The sequence below is a fragment of the Syngnathus scovelli genome, chromosome 7 (genome assembly GCF_024217435.2).
Source record: "Syngnathus scovelli strain Florida chromosome 7, RoL_Ssco_1.2, whole genome shotgun sequence".
Lineage (NCBI taxonomy): Eukaryota > Metazoa > Chordata > Actinopteri > Syngnathiformes > Syngnathidae > Syngnathus > Syngnathus scovelli.
The window spans coordinates 6,014,485-6,031,358 of record NC_090853.1 but is presented as its reverse complement, the minus strand read 5'-3'; the positions used below and the strand labels follow the sequence as shown (position 1 = coordinate 6,031,358).

General features: G+C 37.8%; 1 protein-coding gene across 2 annotated transcripts in view; it reads left to right on the top strand.

Annotated features, from left to right (window-relative positions):
• lsamp (limbic system associated membrane protein) overlaps positions 1-16,762 on the top strand; it is a 90,929-nt gene extending 74,167 nt beyond the window's left edge. For both annotated transcript variants that reach the window (XM_049724775.2, XM_049724774.1), the window contains 7 exons: positions 1,412-1,556; positions 1,826-1,913; positions 5,890-6,015; positions 9,692-9,823; positions 10,464-10,584; positions 12,652-12,800; positions 13,799-16,762. In XM_049724775.2, coding sequence (XP_049580732.1) covers positions 1,412-1,556; positions 1,826-1,913; positions 5,890-6,015; positions 9,692-9,823; positions 10,464-10,584; positions 12,652-12,800; positions 13,799-13,896 — 859 coding nt within the window. In that variant the 3' untranslated portion in view covers positions 13,897-16,762. The remainder of the gene's footprint in view (positions 1-1,411; positions 1,557-1,825; positions 1,914-5,889; positions 6,016-9,691; positions 9,824-10,463; positions 10,585-12,651; positions 12,801-13,798) is intronic.
• The last annotated feature ends 112 nt before the right edge of the window (positions 16,763-16,874 follow it).

Here is a 16,874-nt window from a genome sequence, read left to right as displayed (position 1 = left end):
TTAGTAGTTGATAGTGAGCTCAATATTGTATAAAGTTTATTAGCTCAGCGTCTTTGTATTAGTGGAAACATTCTAAACGTAAGTTTGTGCAGTTTGATGCAGTGGCAAACTTGATTTCGCCCTCCACACACGGGGGATCAATTGAAACGCTTTTGTTGTCGTCAACACAAAATGGACTGCGGCAACCTAAGAGTTATGATGAGGTCATATAGTAGGTCTTGTTTTAAACCACAGCAAATTTCGAACTTTTTTTTTTCTCCAAATCCAGCATCCATTGTAATTTCGGCCTTTTCCATCACAGACAATCACAGAGGAACACGCTAACCTTTTCATTTCCTGTCAGTTGCATGTTTGATATGCTGAACCCTCCATGAATTAACCTTTCAAGTTCGACAACACAAATAAAATGAGATAATTAGTAGCTGCTGCATCAAATGGAATCCTTATGAACCCAATTAATAGGATGTGGAAAATGAGCCCACAAGGGAGAAACGCTGATTACTGCAGTATGAAGGTATAAAAACAAGCTTCTTCATTGGAAATGATAATGGAAGCAGTTTCGGCTCCGACTCGTATTGTAATTCTGAGAGTCATTTATTTGAATCGAATCTTCATCGAAAAATATGCAGCGCCGTGATACTTGTTATTTTTTAGTGATTCTTGACCAAAGCTCGTAAACGCCGCTAAATCTAAAAACACACATTAAAATAAAAGAACCAATACGATTTAGACCGCGGAAGCGTGTCAGTGCGTTTTTCATCACATGTAACAAAACAAAATTAACCGCAAAGCTATATGGGAATTATTCGAAATGGACTTGTGAGTGCTGGTGGGGAAACATCTCATTAGCTATTGACACAGTGGATGCACTCGCAATGAAAAATCTAATTATTCTTCTTTGTTTGTTGCAAATGGCCAATGAAAATCAAACCAAATAGTTTCAGATCCTTCACAAAATATGGTCAGGCACGATAATAATGTGGTGGTGTCACGCTGACTTGCATGCAAATGATACGGGCTGGTTTCAAAGTTTATTTGCCTGTGATCGTGACAAAAGGAGATATTTTTTCACCTTAATCTGCTCCGCCCTTGCTTGTTGTAGCTCTCAACAGATAAAGTCAAATAAAAAAAAAATGCACCTATAGTCTCGGGAGAGACATGCATAATTGATGACTGGGTTGCAAATTAAATTTCATTCCCTGCTTAAAAAATACATTAGCCAGAAACTTTGTAGATTGTAGAACTGAGGAAAAACAAACAAGACAGAGCAAATAAATAAACAGAAAATAACTTTAAGGTCACCTAACTAAAAGGAGTCAACTCTGAAATTTGCATGTAAATCCACTTCCAGATTCCGATTCCATTCCGAGTCTTTCGTTCCTCTCCTCACTTTTTCTTGATGTTCCCACAGGTGTTATGTTGATGACAAAACCTCCAAGGTGGCCTGGCTCAATCGATCCAACATTATCTTTGCCGGTGAGGACAAGTGGTCTCTGGACCCCAGAGTCGATCTAGTTACCAAAGGACAACTTGAGTACAGCCTACGCATACAGAAGGTAATAATGACCCAAGAGGTGACGATATAGAGGAGACAATATGCATGACTGTGAAGAAAAGAGCTTTGTGTGTTTATTTAGGGCTGGTTGCATAACTTAGCAAGATTTGAAGATGCGCTGAATGCTTCTTCATACCATTGCATTAAAATCAAAAAGAGTCTTCATTCATTTCTTATTTTAATTGGGTTTTTGAATCAAGAACATTAATCATCTGCATCTTATTCAAAGATATTAAATATAAACAACTAACATGATGCCTTATTGTGTAGGTGGATGTTTATGATGAAGGGTCCTACACTTGCTCCATACAGACAAAGCAGCGGCCTCGGCCCTCACTGGTCTACCTCATTGTGCAAGGTAAGCTATATTAAGTTAAAGTTTAAAGCAAAAAAATAAGTACAGATACATAACTTATTAAAAGTTAAATTATGTCAAATTAGAAATTGTATTTACAGTCCACACTCATTTCTATTTCAAATGAAGATCTCTGATTATATATTAATATATCAATAACTTACCATACAGATGGCCTTCAACAGCTGACCGTATTGTATGAGCAAGAATATGAACTATTGCTTGTGTATTTAAAGGTCAATATGTGAATCGATGCTTCCCTCTGAGATCCATGGCAACAAATTGCCCTGTCTTCATTGAATCCATTGTGCCGGCTTATTAACTCCTTGATCATTGAATGTCTTGTGTCCACCTCCACACTCTGCCAAGAGTCTCATTTATCAGCTAATGCGACAGCTATAAGCAAACATTGATTCTTTCTCCTTAATTCCCTGCTATTTTGTCCTCTGCTGTGTCTCTCAGTCACATTCGATTTTAGTGCTGTAGTGATGTTCATCTTTTTAGTTTTGGATTCAATTTTGTCTAAGCACATTTCCAGTAATTACTGGAAATATATTTGTGTGACAATTAGTGTCATGTGTATATGCATTTGCACTATCCACAATATAGCCCCCAGTAACGGACCCCCGTATAACCAAAACTGACAATTTTCTGCTTACAGGGATAGTGAAATAATTGGAAAACAAATGATCAGACAAAGTAAATTTGCCGTGCAAGGAAAAAGTGAACTGAGGGGGGGATCAGGCGAGGAAGCACCAGGGGGCACTATGCCTGACACGAATCCTGATTTAACAGCCTGTTTTCGGACCAATCCAATTAGATCTTTATGAAATGTAGGCCAGGCCAAGTGCATGTATGTGTGGGTGTGTGTATGTGTGGGTGCATGAGATTTTGTTCTTATTTTTTCCATGTTGTGTTATATTTGTTAAAGCTATAGTTGTACGGACACTTAATATTATACAAGACTCAAAAATGCCATTCAAACACAGCTTATTCATATTTTATGCTGCTATTTAAGTAATTCGATAGATTCAAAGTTCTTACGTTCAGACCCTATTTATTTATTTATTCATTTATTTATTTATTTATTTATTTTAGAAAAAGAAATTCTCTTGCCTTGTTTACAGTTTTGTCCGTCCATGATTAGAACAGAGCTGATGATGATTCTTGGTGACCAGCCAAATTGATGTTATTGTAGCTTCACCATTTTGGCGTACGAGCTATTTCACAGAACACTTAAATGAACATGCTTCTCAAAACTACAGAGCCTCCGAGGACATAAACAAGATGAGATAGACTACAATCCACCTGTGATCGTAAACAGGATATGCAGCAGAAAATAACTGAATATCCATCTGATTTATATTTCAATTCTGTGAAACGAACATCACAATGATTCAGACCTAAGGACACAAACAAACTTTTTTTTTTTTTTTTCCCTCAACCTGTCATTCTATTTATGGAGCAAATCATCCAAACTCTCCTGTGCATGACCCCGGCGGGTGGGTCGCATTGCTTGTGTGCTCAAATATGTGTCTGTCCCCTCTACTGGGCAGCCAGGAAGTAAAGTGACCTTTTATGAATTATCATGGGACAACGGAACCTTTCAAGTGATGCTTTTGAAGCCACTTCCCTCCTTCACCATCTTGACCCCCTACTTCCTAATGCCTGACTTCTTCCATTTTTTTTTTCGCTTTATTGAGCACTGGTCTTTTTGTTTGAGATAATGTGTCTACTGTTATATGATCATACATGTGCACATTATTGCTTGTTTTGCTATGGGCAAAATGTGGTTCATTCTGGAACTCATTGAATTTGTCATAATAGCCTTTGCTCGCTGAAAGAGCCGTCTATGGTCTTTCACTGAAGTTTGCATTATATTGAATTTCAAGGACATTCCAACGATTATGCGTCACATGAAATGACTCATGGCACTTTACTAACCCTTTAACATGCTCCTGCTAATAGCACAATGACAAAGGACGGTCGGCAGCACATTAAGAACTTCCGGTGGAAAGGTCAAGTGGTGTCACAGTTTCCGTTGTCAATATGATTCTGGGAAGTCATCTGATGGAGAAATTTCTGAGGTGGGCATATTTGGCTGCCACTACTTTTTGTTATTGAAATGAAGGGATGAAGATATGGATCCAATAGTGTCAGCTCAGCTTTCATTTTCACCAGCTTTCCCAATGGCCCATAACTGCTGCAATGGAGATGGAAAGTAAATATTCACTGAGAGAATTTTGGCATTACGACTACAAAAGCCAATTCCAATGTAGTTGGAATGCACTTTAGAAGTTATTAAAATTATTTGCAGATTTTTATTAAACTAAACCCAATTGATTAAAGTGCATTACAAAAACATGGCATTCAAACTTTGAAAAAAAATTTGGGTGCACTTATTCTCTTATTTTGATAGGACCAGGCGATATGGCCTAAGAAAAAGAATACAAAAAAAAAAATTATGATTTTAGTCCTGAACCACTTACCAGGCCACAGGCTAGTGGTTGGGGACCACTAATTTATTCCATTTATTAATACAAGTTGCAGTGATGCAATTTTAAGATTATCCAGTACCATCTGTTGCCTTTAAGTATTATTAAGATATCCAAAGTCAACAATATCTGTTTTAAATATCAAGTCTTGCGCAACAGCTAAGCACAACAGTCTTCATAAGCCCTCAAGGGAGAAGTTTGTACTCCGATTGTCCTTTGTCTTCTAACCCTCATAATGAAACTCCTTGAAGTTTTAATGAAAGCAACAAGTCACGTTTCCTCTCTCTTTTTTTTTTTACCCTCCTCCTCCAGTGTAGACCGGATCTCCTGAAAATAAAACTGCAATCCTCTTTAATCTTCTTTATGCTGGCTGCAAGAGGTCCTCTCATGCATTTAAATGGGGCCATTCCATTGACACATATGACAACAGGGGTATCGACAATGACTGCAGGTGAAACACTCTGGCCATAAGAGTAGTCATCATTAGCAGCCAGCATAACCTTGGTTTAATCTTTAATACGGATGGCTGCTATTTGAGATTTCATCACCGTTGCTCTTTGCTTGAACTCACCAGCAACCTTTGCCTGCGTCTTTTATCTTTTCTGTAAGTGACCCGGACTGTCAGACAGATGGACTCCCCTTGGCCATTTTGGCCAATATGTCTAAAAATCACAGAGTTGTCTGCAACTCTAGGGGGGAATGGTGCAATATGTAGACGTGTGAAATGAACTAGTAAAGGTCATGTCAGTGTGTGGTGGTCATAACTTCAAAAAGGGAATCAATTTTTGTTGTGACTACCTGTGTATGCGCTTTCACATTTATGTCCTGGTGTGGCTGAACTCTGTGCGCTTTTTATCCTTGGTATTTGCTCTGAATCGGAAAAGTTGCGTCAATTTGTGAGAATGTTTTTATGGTTTTATCCAGCAAGCTGTAAATGATGTCCTGACAATGTGATGTGATGTGTGTTCAGATTGTGTTTCTCAAATTGCAGGGAAAAAAGTCAGAGAAACAATCAAAAATGATAAATGTGTTCAATTTTTATCCAAAATCCAAAGTCATCATCAAGAACAAACATGCCACAGATTATGTGATTAGCATTGATTGATATTTTTGCGAATCCAGTTACACAGATTGCAAAAAAAAAATCCCTTCCAACAATCCAATCTTTACCATTTGTTTAAAGACCTTAGAGGAACTATACGATCATCTGGCCCTTTCCTAGCATTTGCGTCCTCAAGCAGAAAATTAAACATACGGTGAGTGAAAGTGCTTCACACTCAAAACGCTTTGAAAGTGCAAAAATACGTCATCATCAGAAACCTTTCTTCCTACAAAAAGACTCAAGGTTAACTTATATTTCTCTTTCTTTGTGTCCATCGTTAAGTATCCCTGCTTGAACTTTAAATAGCTGGCATAAGAGTGTCGGTATTTTGAAATAACACATTTACATACAAAAATGTTTTGGGGTTTTTTTGTCTCTGCAGTCCCAGCAAACATCTACAAGATGTCAGAAGACATGATAGTGAACGAGGGCAGCAATGTTACACTCAGCTGCTTGGCTAGCGGCAGGCCGGACCCGCTAATTACTTGGCGGCTGCTCAACCCCTCAGGTAAAGTTTGTCTGTCCAAATGCTTATTATTCAGTGTGTCACTGTGGATATCTTGCCCAATATATTCCTATTTTTTCATTCAAATTAAATAAATAAAGATGAAGTTCTCTGCAGGCCCAGTGGTCTCATCTCCTATTCTCATAATTTGAACAATAACATTTCAAGTTCATATTGTTTCTCAAATTGAAACATTCGTGACTTGCAAACGCTACAGATGTTGTTATTTCAAATTGTTTAGCGTCCTTGAATTGAATTCAGTGTGAGAGCATGTTGGCGTGTCGATAATGATGTCTGGCAGCCTGTGGTTTCACTGCAGCACTACTTTGGCTGTCTGGACCTGCTCAGCTAACAAGGACCTCGAAAATAAGCAGACTTGAACAAAGTTTTTGTGAACACTAATACAAAAGACAGGTCACAATTTGATTTAATGTTTTAACATTTGCTGTATCAGTAATTCTTTTGAATAGCCAATCCCAAGATTGCACCAGAAATCATAATATTTGTCCACTTATCAGAAATATTGGAATGCAATGGGGTGGCCACAACCATACGATACTTATTTCAAACTGAAAAACAGAAGCAGCAAGTTACCCCAGAATCATTCAACAATGTTTTGGAATAGAAGAAGCACACTTCAGAGTTCCATAGCATAATAATATCATCATCAAAATAGAATATTTTCCCCACAGAAATAAAATAACATCCATCATTTTGAAAATGAAATATCTCGTCTTATTTTTTCACTTCATTGTGATTGTACGAGAAGCACCAAGTGTCTGCAAAACATTTTCAGCCACTTACCAATTGTTAAGTGTCCAACAATAGTCATGTTTGCTGTGTCCTTGAGCAAGTCCTGTAGCCTTCAAGGTCTCCTCTAGTGTCTGACTAAACTCAGAATCTATTCCAAATGAACAGATTTGGAGCACAGCCCAAACACTTATGCCCTATGATACAGCTAAATATTGAAGTCAAAACCCTTTTAGAATGGGTCTTGGCAGAGGCATGCTTTTGGACTTTTGATGCTGAGTGCCTTTGACATCTTTGGTAAGCCAGGCCACAGCAGAGTGTTTAGAAAAATCGCCCTCCTGGTTTATCACGGCGACTGCAAAAGGTTCTCTTCATCTGTTGTGCCACTCAGCCATCTATCCATCTTTTTTCTATTGTTTTTCTTGTTAAGGGTTAGCTGGAGCCAATTAACTGACCAAATATAAACACACATTTAGATTCACGCTACCGCTGAATCATTTCATCTTTTATCCGTAGTCGTCATATCTTCATCTTGCTTTCTGATAAGCACCATGCAAAACAAACATACACTTAGTAATTCACAATAAGCAGTAAGTAACTGTCACACTGGGAAGATAATGAGCACAAAATGGCTTAAATCTTTACAGTCTGGTTATTCACCACTGGGTCGAGTTGAACAATGAAGCTCAGCCGTAGTATGCAGCATTTCAGCACTTTCTATTGCACTCTCTAAGCAATTTCGAAAGCCTGGAGTCATGAAAATCCCAAAGTGTGGCTGTAGCCTGGAGGAAAAGCGATATGGGTATTGTGCCTGGGTGAGACAAAAGGTCAACACATAGTCGATTCTTCTCATGCAACATTGTCAAATTAAGCTGAGGTAATGAATAAATATTATGTTTATAACAGGAAATTAGTGACTCCATAACCAAGATACATGCTTACTTTGGCTAATTTCGTATAATTAGTTATTTTGAAACAACTGTACCAGCAGTTTGTACCTTCAATATTCTCTGAGGACAAATGGATTAACTTCTGATCAGGATCTTGGATCTGTTTGTATTTCATGTGTACCTCAAAAAAAGTGACCATAATAACTGAGGTGTCGTTTCAATACAACCCGAACTTTGAAAACAATACGGTGTTTCATTTCTTGAGTTCAAAAGTTATTCTCCTGTTATATTTGCCGTGTCAGCAACACAGCAGTAAGTGCCAAGTTGTTTATGGAGAAGAAGTAGAGGATGTTTTGTTGTCAGACTGAGAGAAATATGCTCAACCGGGTTGTTCCGCTTGTACATATAGAGTAGCTTACAATTGCCAACTGAATCGGGGCATAAGAGCACATCAAAATGCAGAGTGTCACAACCAATGAGGACATGCATTTATTTCCAAACACCTCCTCGCTGCGATAGCATAGCATATAAAATGTCCATCCATGAGTTGGTGAAGATTTATATTTGAATTCCATTGCTTTTTTACTTGAGGGCTTGCAATGAATCATAACTGAACTTGTAGTTGCGCAATTTAGCCGAGTGTGTCATTATCACCACGGTGAGGCATCTGTTGATGAGAACGATGTGAATAAGTGACAACTCATCCTTTCAGTCACACTGACGTCAGGAAGACACAAAAATACACACTCATATACACACACAGCAAAACACAGTGCCACACTCATGGAAAGAAATTAAAAATAGTTTTTCATGCAAACCAAGCCAAATCAGCTATTTAACATAAGTTAGCATGTGAGAAATAAATGCTTGTTTCGCACTGTGCTAAAATGGTGCTGATGAAAGATGCATGAGAATATGCAAATGATAATCATTTCTTAGCTGAAGTTTCACAGTCATTACATTTCCACCACTGCCGTGTTTTCCATTGATTCCAATGATAGGGCACATGAACATGGAAAAGTTCCACAGCAACCTTAACTCACCTGCTAATTAGTATCCAGCAACCATTTAGAAGAAGTCTAATTCCTTCAGGACTCCAAATTAATCCCCGTTCTCTTTCACTTTGCATCTCCCCAACAGGCCTTTGACTTTCTGCAGTTTAATGTGAGGAGAATGTGTGATTAAAGGCTGCTTAGCAAGCAATGTTTTGGTTGACAGAAAGCTGACCTACCTAGTTTGCAAAAAAGGCTGTAATGCAAAAATAAAAAGAATCTTTCATGTTGGGAAAAAAACTCCTTGTCTATCATTCCCTGCAAATAAGTGATCACTTGATAGCATCAATTTTGACCATCAAATCATTTCATTTTCCTTCCCTTTGATACTCCGTCATCCTCATTCCCCATCGCCGTCACGCACACTTGCCCCTTTCTCCAGATTAGCGGTGAGATATAGATGTGACGCGGTGTAATTCCAGGCTTCATGAACTTTCCTCTAATGTGCACGCTTTGAATCAGTTTTCAATGTCCCCTGGAAACCTTCAAAGTGTCTTCAAGCCCATTCATGCATACGTGGCTCAAACTCAACGTAGAGATATTTATGAAGCCGAGCTTGAATGCATCCGCACGTATATTGCACACACACATACACACACATATTTCCCCAATGGACAAGATTACCCAATCTATCTTTATTACACTTCATTAAATAGATAATACACATTTATTCAGGGTGTTGTTTTTTAGCCACTGCATTTGGTCCAAAATGTGGGAAATGCTACATTAAGTGGTTCTTTAGAGAGTGAATCACATCCATTCACGCCTTGATTCTATTACTTTTGTAACACACTAGGCGAGACTACTCAAAGTTAAATTAGCTGTTTTTAATTACACACATCTCAATTGCTTAGTCGTCTCTATTTTCATTCTCATCTGTTGTCATTTGCTGTATGTTTGACCTCTCTGTTTATGCTAATGAGCAATATCCGGGCAAAATTGAGTCCACTCTCACTCATTGAATGTTCCGTGTGTCTTTTCGTACAGCCGAGCCGCTTGATGGAGAGGAGTACTTGGACATCATTGGTATAATGCGAACCCAAGCAGGTCGCTACGAATGCAAGGCCAGCAATGATGTTGCCACGCCTGACGTCAAATATGTCAATGTGATTGTCAACTGTAAGTAATCACAGACGTTCTAAAGCCATGATGAGTATTCTCGTCATAACTCATGTCACAGAATGTAGAGCGGATGAAAGTTGAGATTGACAGAAGGTAGCGTGGGAGGGTGATGTTTGGAGTGTGAACATTTTGAAGCACTCTTCATCCTCCCCATATAAATGTCATTGCTATTACTGTATGTTCCGGACTATAAGGCGTGCCGGACTATAAGGCGCACCATTAATGCATCATGTCAGATTTTTAATCCAAATCAAATCATTCCCCATTTTATCTTTTTTATTTCAACTTCAGACGCAACAAATTACTTTCTAATCACAAAATAACGATCCATAGTCTTTTTGATTCATGATTCATAGTCTTCAGCGGGCCACTTATGATTGATTTCATGACACAATGCTTCAGGCCAGTTTAAATTTAGGAATTTGGTCCATATATAAGGCGCACCGGACTATAAGGCGCACTTTTGAGAACATTTTAGGTTTTTAGGTGCGCCTTATAGTCCGGAAAATACGGTAATTCTTTGTTGATTTATAAGCCAAGCATCATCATTTGCATTGATGAGATATTGTAGTCTTTTCTGATTGGTTTGGTTGCAATCTTTGAAATGCAACTGACATTTATATTTTGAACTGTGCAGACCCGCCAACCATAAAGAAAACCCAGAGCTTGGAGGCCCAGCTTGGCGGCATGGGGACGCTGGGGTGTGAAGCCAACGCTGTGCCCAGACCGGAATTTGAATGGTACAGGGACGAAAAAAGGTACCTTTTTTTTTTTCTTTTCTTTCCAAATGGTCTCAACTCTAACCAGTGAACCTCAATCATTACAAAAGGGCGTAGTTTCAATTTCCACTCAGTGCATCCCAGACCACACAGGCTATTTCATGTCAGTGTCAATGCAATAGTTTTTAACACTAGCCAATTTGCAATGTTTTGAAGCAAGAAAGTAATTCCACCATAATAGAAGCCCGACTTGACACACAGACAATGCTACGCGCTCCCTTGTGAAAGTGCAAATTGTGCGAGAGAAGCAGATGTTCAAGTGTAATGCAAGTCTCAAGGAGTGTAATGACTTTCCCGAATAATGACAGCTGGGACACACTATTTCAATGTGAAGTCACGCCAAATTCCCTCCGCTCACATTGCAAATGTTCCACCATTTTTTCGTAGTCTCAATGAGAGAAACTGCAAGTGGCATTGCAGTTTTTCTTCTTGCCTATTAATAGTTATGCAACATAGTATTACCATTTATCAGTGCCTGCTTAGTTGATTTTACAGTTTACTGCTATGGAATAAAATATCATGTACGCTGGACAATATTAATTATTCGTTTATGGTAATGTACATGGATTTGTTTTGCTTTTTAACAGTGGAGTAACTCGTATTGGTACTGATTAAAAAGGGAAAGATGGACTTGGATCAAGGCCCATTTGCATACTGTGGATTAGGAAGAAATGAATATCAATGAAGCATATGTCCAATTTTCTTTGTTGTCTTAATAGTTGACATTTAGTCAATTGGTAATAAATGGAATGAACACATACTTAAAACCTAAGCAGATGATTTTGCTTTGAAATGTTCGTGCGACACTTGCATACAAAACCATTTTACTGCTTAAGTTACGCATAAACATTAACAATGCAGACAATCGTTTACGGGAACTGTCCAGCATTTGATTGCTTTTGCAAGAATCCCGACTATTCACAGCTGTTCCTCATAAGAATTCCTTTTTGTTTTCCCCTCTATGCAGAATAACTGTCACATCTTGTAGTAATTTCCCTTTGATTCGATTCTTCTGGAAATTGATATCATTGATCAAATCAAATGTTTTCTCAACTTCCTTCATAAGTTTAACTTTATGCATAATACTTTGGAAATGTTTCCACTCATGATAAAAGCAGAGAAAGAACTGAGCGTAATAAATATAAAACTAAACCTTGTGTTTGGAAGATAACTCCTGGGAAATATATTTGGCAGAACCATTGAATATTTGACACTCCTGTTATTGATCGCCCGCACATGAATTCTTTCCAAATATTTCTAACAGTATAAGATTCATTGGCAAGTAGCATTGTTACAACAAGGAAATCTGCCAAACAAAATATGGGAAGCTTTTTTTTTTTCATGTTCCAAGAAGATAAATTACTGTTCTATCGTTTCCATTTGATTTGTAATCAGTAGTGAATATGATTTTTTTTTCTCTCTTAGCTTATCTACTGGTTCATGTTTTTCCATCTTCCCTTCTTGTCATGGTGGCAAATCGAAAACAAAACGCTGTGCTCTTATCCTCAGCTGTTCTCATTCACATGCACTTGTCATCACACACTCCCTCGAAGGTGCCCCAACGGGAGCCATCCAAGCTTTATGGCTTTCCTTTTCTTTTTTTGTTAATGTGTCAGCATAAACCGCTAGCGTGCCTTCTTATAGTAAGCACACATGAGCAGGATAAAGTGGTTGCTCCTTAAATGAACTCTTCCTAATCATATAAAGGCCTTGATCAGCATAATGGGATCCATTAAGTTGGAGGTCTTATTTAGTCGGTGGCATAACGGGGAGAGGTTAGCTCATCACTGGACCAATTGACTTACCAAATTGTATTGATTCCTTTGCACTAAGTCATATTTCAAAGTTGACATAATGAAGTGTCAGAAGCTTGGTGGTGCGAGTCGAGATGTGAGCAGCACACAAATGCTTGCTCTTAAAACATAACAAGTGCACACGGCTTTCTTGGTGAAATTTGAAAATGATTTTAGCCTGTTCTCATGCTTGAAAAGTTGTTTCTGATTTCCACTCCAAAGTCGGTTCATGTTATCTATTTTCCTACTCCAGGCTGTCCAATTCTGAGGCCATCAATATCCAACTACTTGGTACTTATACTATTCTCACCATTTCAAGTGTTACTGAAGAGGATTACGGGAAATATACTTGCGTGGCCTCTAACCGACTGGGTGTGCAAAATTCCAGTGTCTTCCTCTACAGTGAGTATAAAGGCCTTTTCTTTGCTTTCTTTCTTTTTTGCCGGCAATAGCATAAAAGTATATAGTAAACTCCCATTGTGCCCCGATAACGCCTCATTCATTCAGGTTGATGAGGAATCGTAAAAAGTCGGCATTGGCTCGTGAGATTTAACATCTAGTGCTAGATTATCAGAGCAGAGCTATTATATTGTTGAATATATGTGACAGATGAGGGAAAATGTTATTTCAAGCTTTCTTTTAGCTTGGTTTGAGATTACTGTGTCTTTGCTGGCACCTTGTGGAAAAGTATTGTTAACGCAGTCTATCGTTGTCTGTCCAAATCGTTTTCTCGACAGTTGCTTGCAAAAATAAAATTTGTGATAAAGATCTTAAAAAATGTTAAATGTCATTAAATTAACCACAGTTTAATTGAATACATGTGTTTGAAACAATAATTATTTTAAATTTTAAAAATGTTTCATTTCTGAAGAGTATACTGTATGTGAACTTACATCCATACATAAACAAATAAGGGACTTTTTTTTTTTTTTTTTTTTTTTTTTTACAAAATTGTAACCATGATAATCTAATTTGAATCTAAATCTTGCTTTGGCAATATTCACAAGGTTGTAACTCATAAATTCAAGTTGGTTATTCCTTGAAAATATTGGACATTGATTTACTGTCAGTTATAATTCATAACAGTGGAAGCTCTAAAATATCCTTGGCCAAAAGTAAACACACCAACAATACAAAGTGCAAATTATATCATCTTGTACAGCGTGTGTTTTTGGGGGCATGGCCTAATGAATGACATCAGGAGAATGGATGGTAAGTTAGTTAACTCGCTCACTTGACCAAAACATCTCAATTTCAGCAAGACAAGAAAGAAGTAGCTTTTTGTCAAGTGTACTAGCATAAAAAAAATAAAAATAAATGTGTCACAGACATGATCTTGACACGACACTGTTCTGAGGTGTCTCCTTCAAAACACTCTTGATTTCCTCTTCCTCCCACAGGACCTGGAACAGGCCGAGATATCAGCGGCGCCGCTTCCGTATCTCAATCACTGTGGCTCCTCCTGACCTCCATCGCCTGCCTTTTCATCAAGTGTTAATACCTCTCCTCTTCTTCTTCCTCCCACTTGGCCTTTGACCTTCCCCATTCACTTCCTCTCCTACTCGCCGACATCCTTATTGCTACACCGACCTTACCGCCTCCAGACTATTTGCATCGTTACGAACACCTTACGTGCTGTCAAGCACTGCTTGCAAATATTATGCCAAGCGTCTGGTAATGAATATGACACCATAGACGTGAAAAAAAAAAAAAAACACATGTGAAGGACAGAATCAGCAAACAGTGCTCTTTTAATGAATTGTGTTGCTTTTTTTAATACGTACGCATTTTTTTGTTTCTGCTTTTCCGCGGCTGGTTTAGAATTTGGTGTACTTGTGTCTTTGTGGAATAACATAAAGATATTCCACTTACGAGGATGCCAACAGTATCTTGAAGAACTTCAGCGTTCCGGATTTTGCTTATTCAGTGCAATAATATAAGTTGGAATAATCTGCCAAATTTTACATGATGAGATAGGATCAAATATTCTAGCTGCAGTATTCGTGTAGTCAAGTAAACTTTATTCAGAGTATAAATTGATGAATACGATCATCAATCTTTTGTGACGACGCTACCTTTTTTTTTTTTTACCAACACTATTTTTTGTTCTAAATCTCTCACAGCCTATTCTCATGAGAATTGAGTAGGATGTCACGTCAGATAAAATGACAGGCAAGCAAATATTTTATCTGACTCTTCCGAGATGTTTTCAGCAGTTGAAAAACAATTGGAAAGTAAGTACAGTCAAGATTTGTTTTGGTGCCTGAAAATGCAAACATTTTGAAAGGTATCCAAATTTTTGAACGTTTTATTTCATCACATAAGCGCAAAACATGTCAGACAGTGAAAACGGAAGACGTTCATGTGTGCTTACGCAAGTATTTCATGACCAAAATAAAGAATGGTGCGGGTCAAAAACATGTACTTGCATCTCTGATTTGTTGCCACTGATATACTTTGAGCATAATTTCTTCAACTGGCAACGGAGAATGAATCATTTGAGTTCAAGCAAGTTACAAATTATTAGATTTTTTTTTTTGGTTTACAGTGGGCAGTGGAATGTCTCTTCCGGCTTGTAAGAATTCAAAATGAGAGCAGCACCATTGAATGTTTATTCACGTCATGCTATTGCATCATCACGTCCCCTCTCCACAACAGCTAAAATACTAAAAACATGTCTGTGCTTACACCGGTGCCGTTGTTTCTTCATTTCACCGAACCTCAAGTCACTTGCATGCTGTTTGGTCACATTTCCACTGTTGTGACAACTCAAAGTAAAGTACTGTAAAACATTTGTGTATTTACACTGACTTGATAGTGAGTGGGGCGTGTAAAGCTGTTTGCTCCTGTTTTGATTTCAAACTATGAGTTTGTTCTATACAAAAACATCTCAATGATATTTCACACTTGTAAGTGGAAAAAAAATAATTAATAGACCTTTTACGAAAGAATATTTTTTGTTTTAAATGTCATCATCATCTCAAAAATGTTTGCTTTGGACCGAGAAAATAACTCTAGACTAATGATAATTCTAATCTTTAGTGTGATGTTTCCAGAAATATGCTTTATTCAAAATGCTGGCAACAGTTGCTAGGTTCATCGGCCTCACTTTGACCGAGTAACAAAAACAAAACTGAATAATTGGCCTTGCGTTAAGAGACAACCAAAGAAGATTAATTTCCATTTTGCAATTTTCAACAAAATCAGAAACAACTCCGTATAACATACTGAAGGATCCTTTCACAGGTCATCTCAGAGTCCAACCAACACCCAAAGTGCCATCCTAAGATGAATAAACCAACCACAACATTGATACAGCTCTGGTTGAATCTCATTCCAAGTGGTAGTAATGTTGTGGCTGGTTAATGTATTTCCATTTGTGTAGTTCACAAAAGTGATATGCTAATAGCTTGTACGCTTTGTTATTATGAACAAATACGCTCTTCTTTTACTTTTTGTGCCACAGAAACCGTATTTGTCCTGGAAATGTAATTTATTTTCCAAATCATCAAGATGTTATCTGAGCCAAACACCATATTGACATTGAATAAAAATACACACCTCATCCATCTATTTTCTGCCACATATCCTGTTGAGGGTTGTGGATGAGCCACGTGACACCCGATTGTGAGCTCAAGGCAACGTCTCACTCTGGACTGGTCACCAGTCAATCACAGCGCACATATAGACAAAAACAGCATACACAGCTTTGTGAAGTTTTCACTAAAACTACCATGCATGTTTGTGGACAGCTGGCAGTCTAAACAGGAAAATTGTATGGCAGATACAATCAATTCATTTATGGTCCTTCAGACGGATGTCCAATTCCGTCCTTGCAGTTAAAAAGCAATCCATCAGCATTTAATGTTTTACACCTCACCACTGCTGAACTTGACACCAGGCAAGCATGTGGCAAGCGAAAGTTCAAGGGTGACAATTCTTTCTAATTCTTTCTTTATGTCCTCTGTGTGTATATACAGTGTGATGTTTCTACAGTAGAATGTTGTAAAATCAACAAAGCCTCTAACTGCAAGTATTCAATCGGAAAATGTAACAATGGCATTTGTACTTAAGATTCAATCAAGCATTAAGGAACAGCAATGTCCCACTTTTGTCTATTTTACTTAACTTTATTATGGCATAAGGTAATTGCAGTTTCTTAAAAAAAAAGAAGATATGTAATAAAAGTAAATGAGATTATGTTCATAAAAGAGAATAAAAGTTGTTTGAATTCAATGTTATGTACTTGAATGTGACTAGCGATGTTGTGTAACTTTTGGAGGTGGACACACAGAATCTTCAATGAAACTGTTGTGTTTATAACCATGTAACATGCTAATAAAAGAATATATGTATTGTTACAATCTCTCTGACAGACATTTTTGTCCCTGAGAAAAATCTGCTTTAATGCCAGCACATCATTTTGTAGAAATTGTCAGTATGGAAAGCTTATTTAGCATTGCAGTCTTTGTCCTC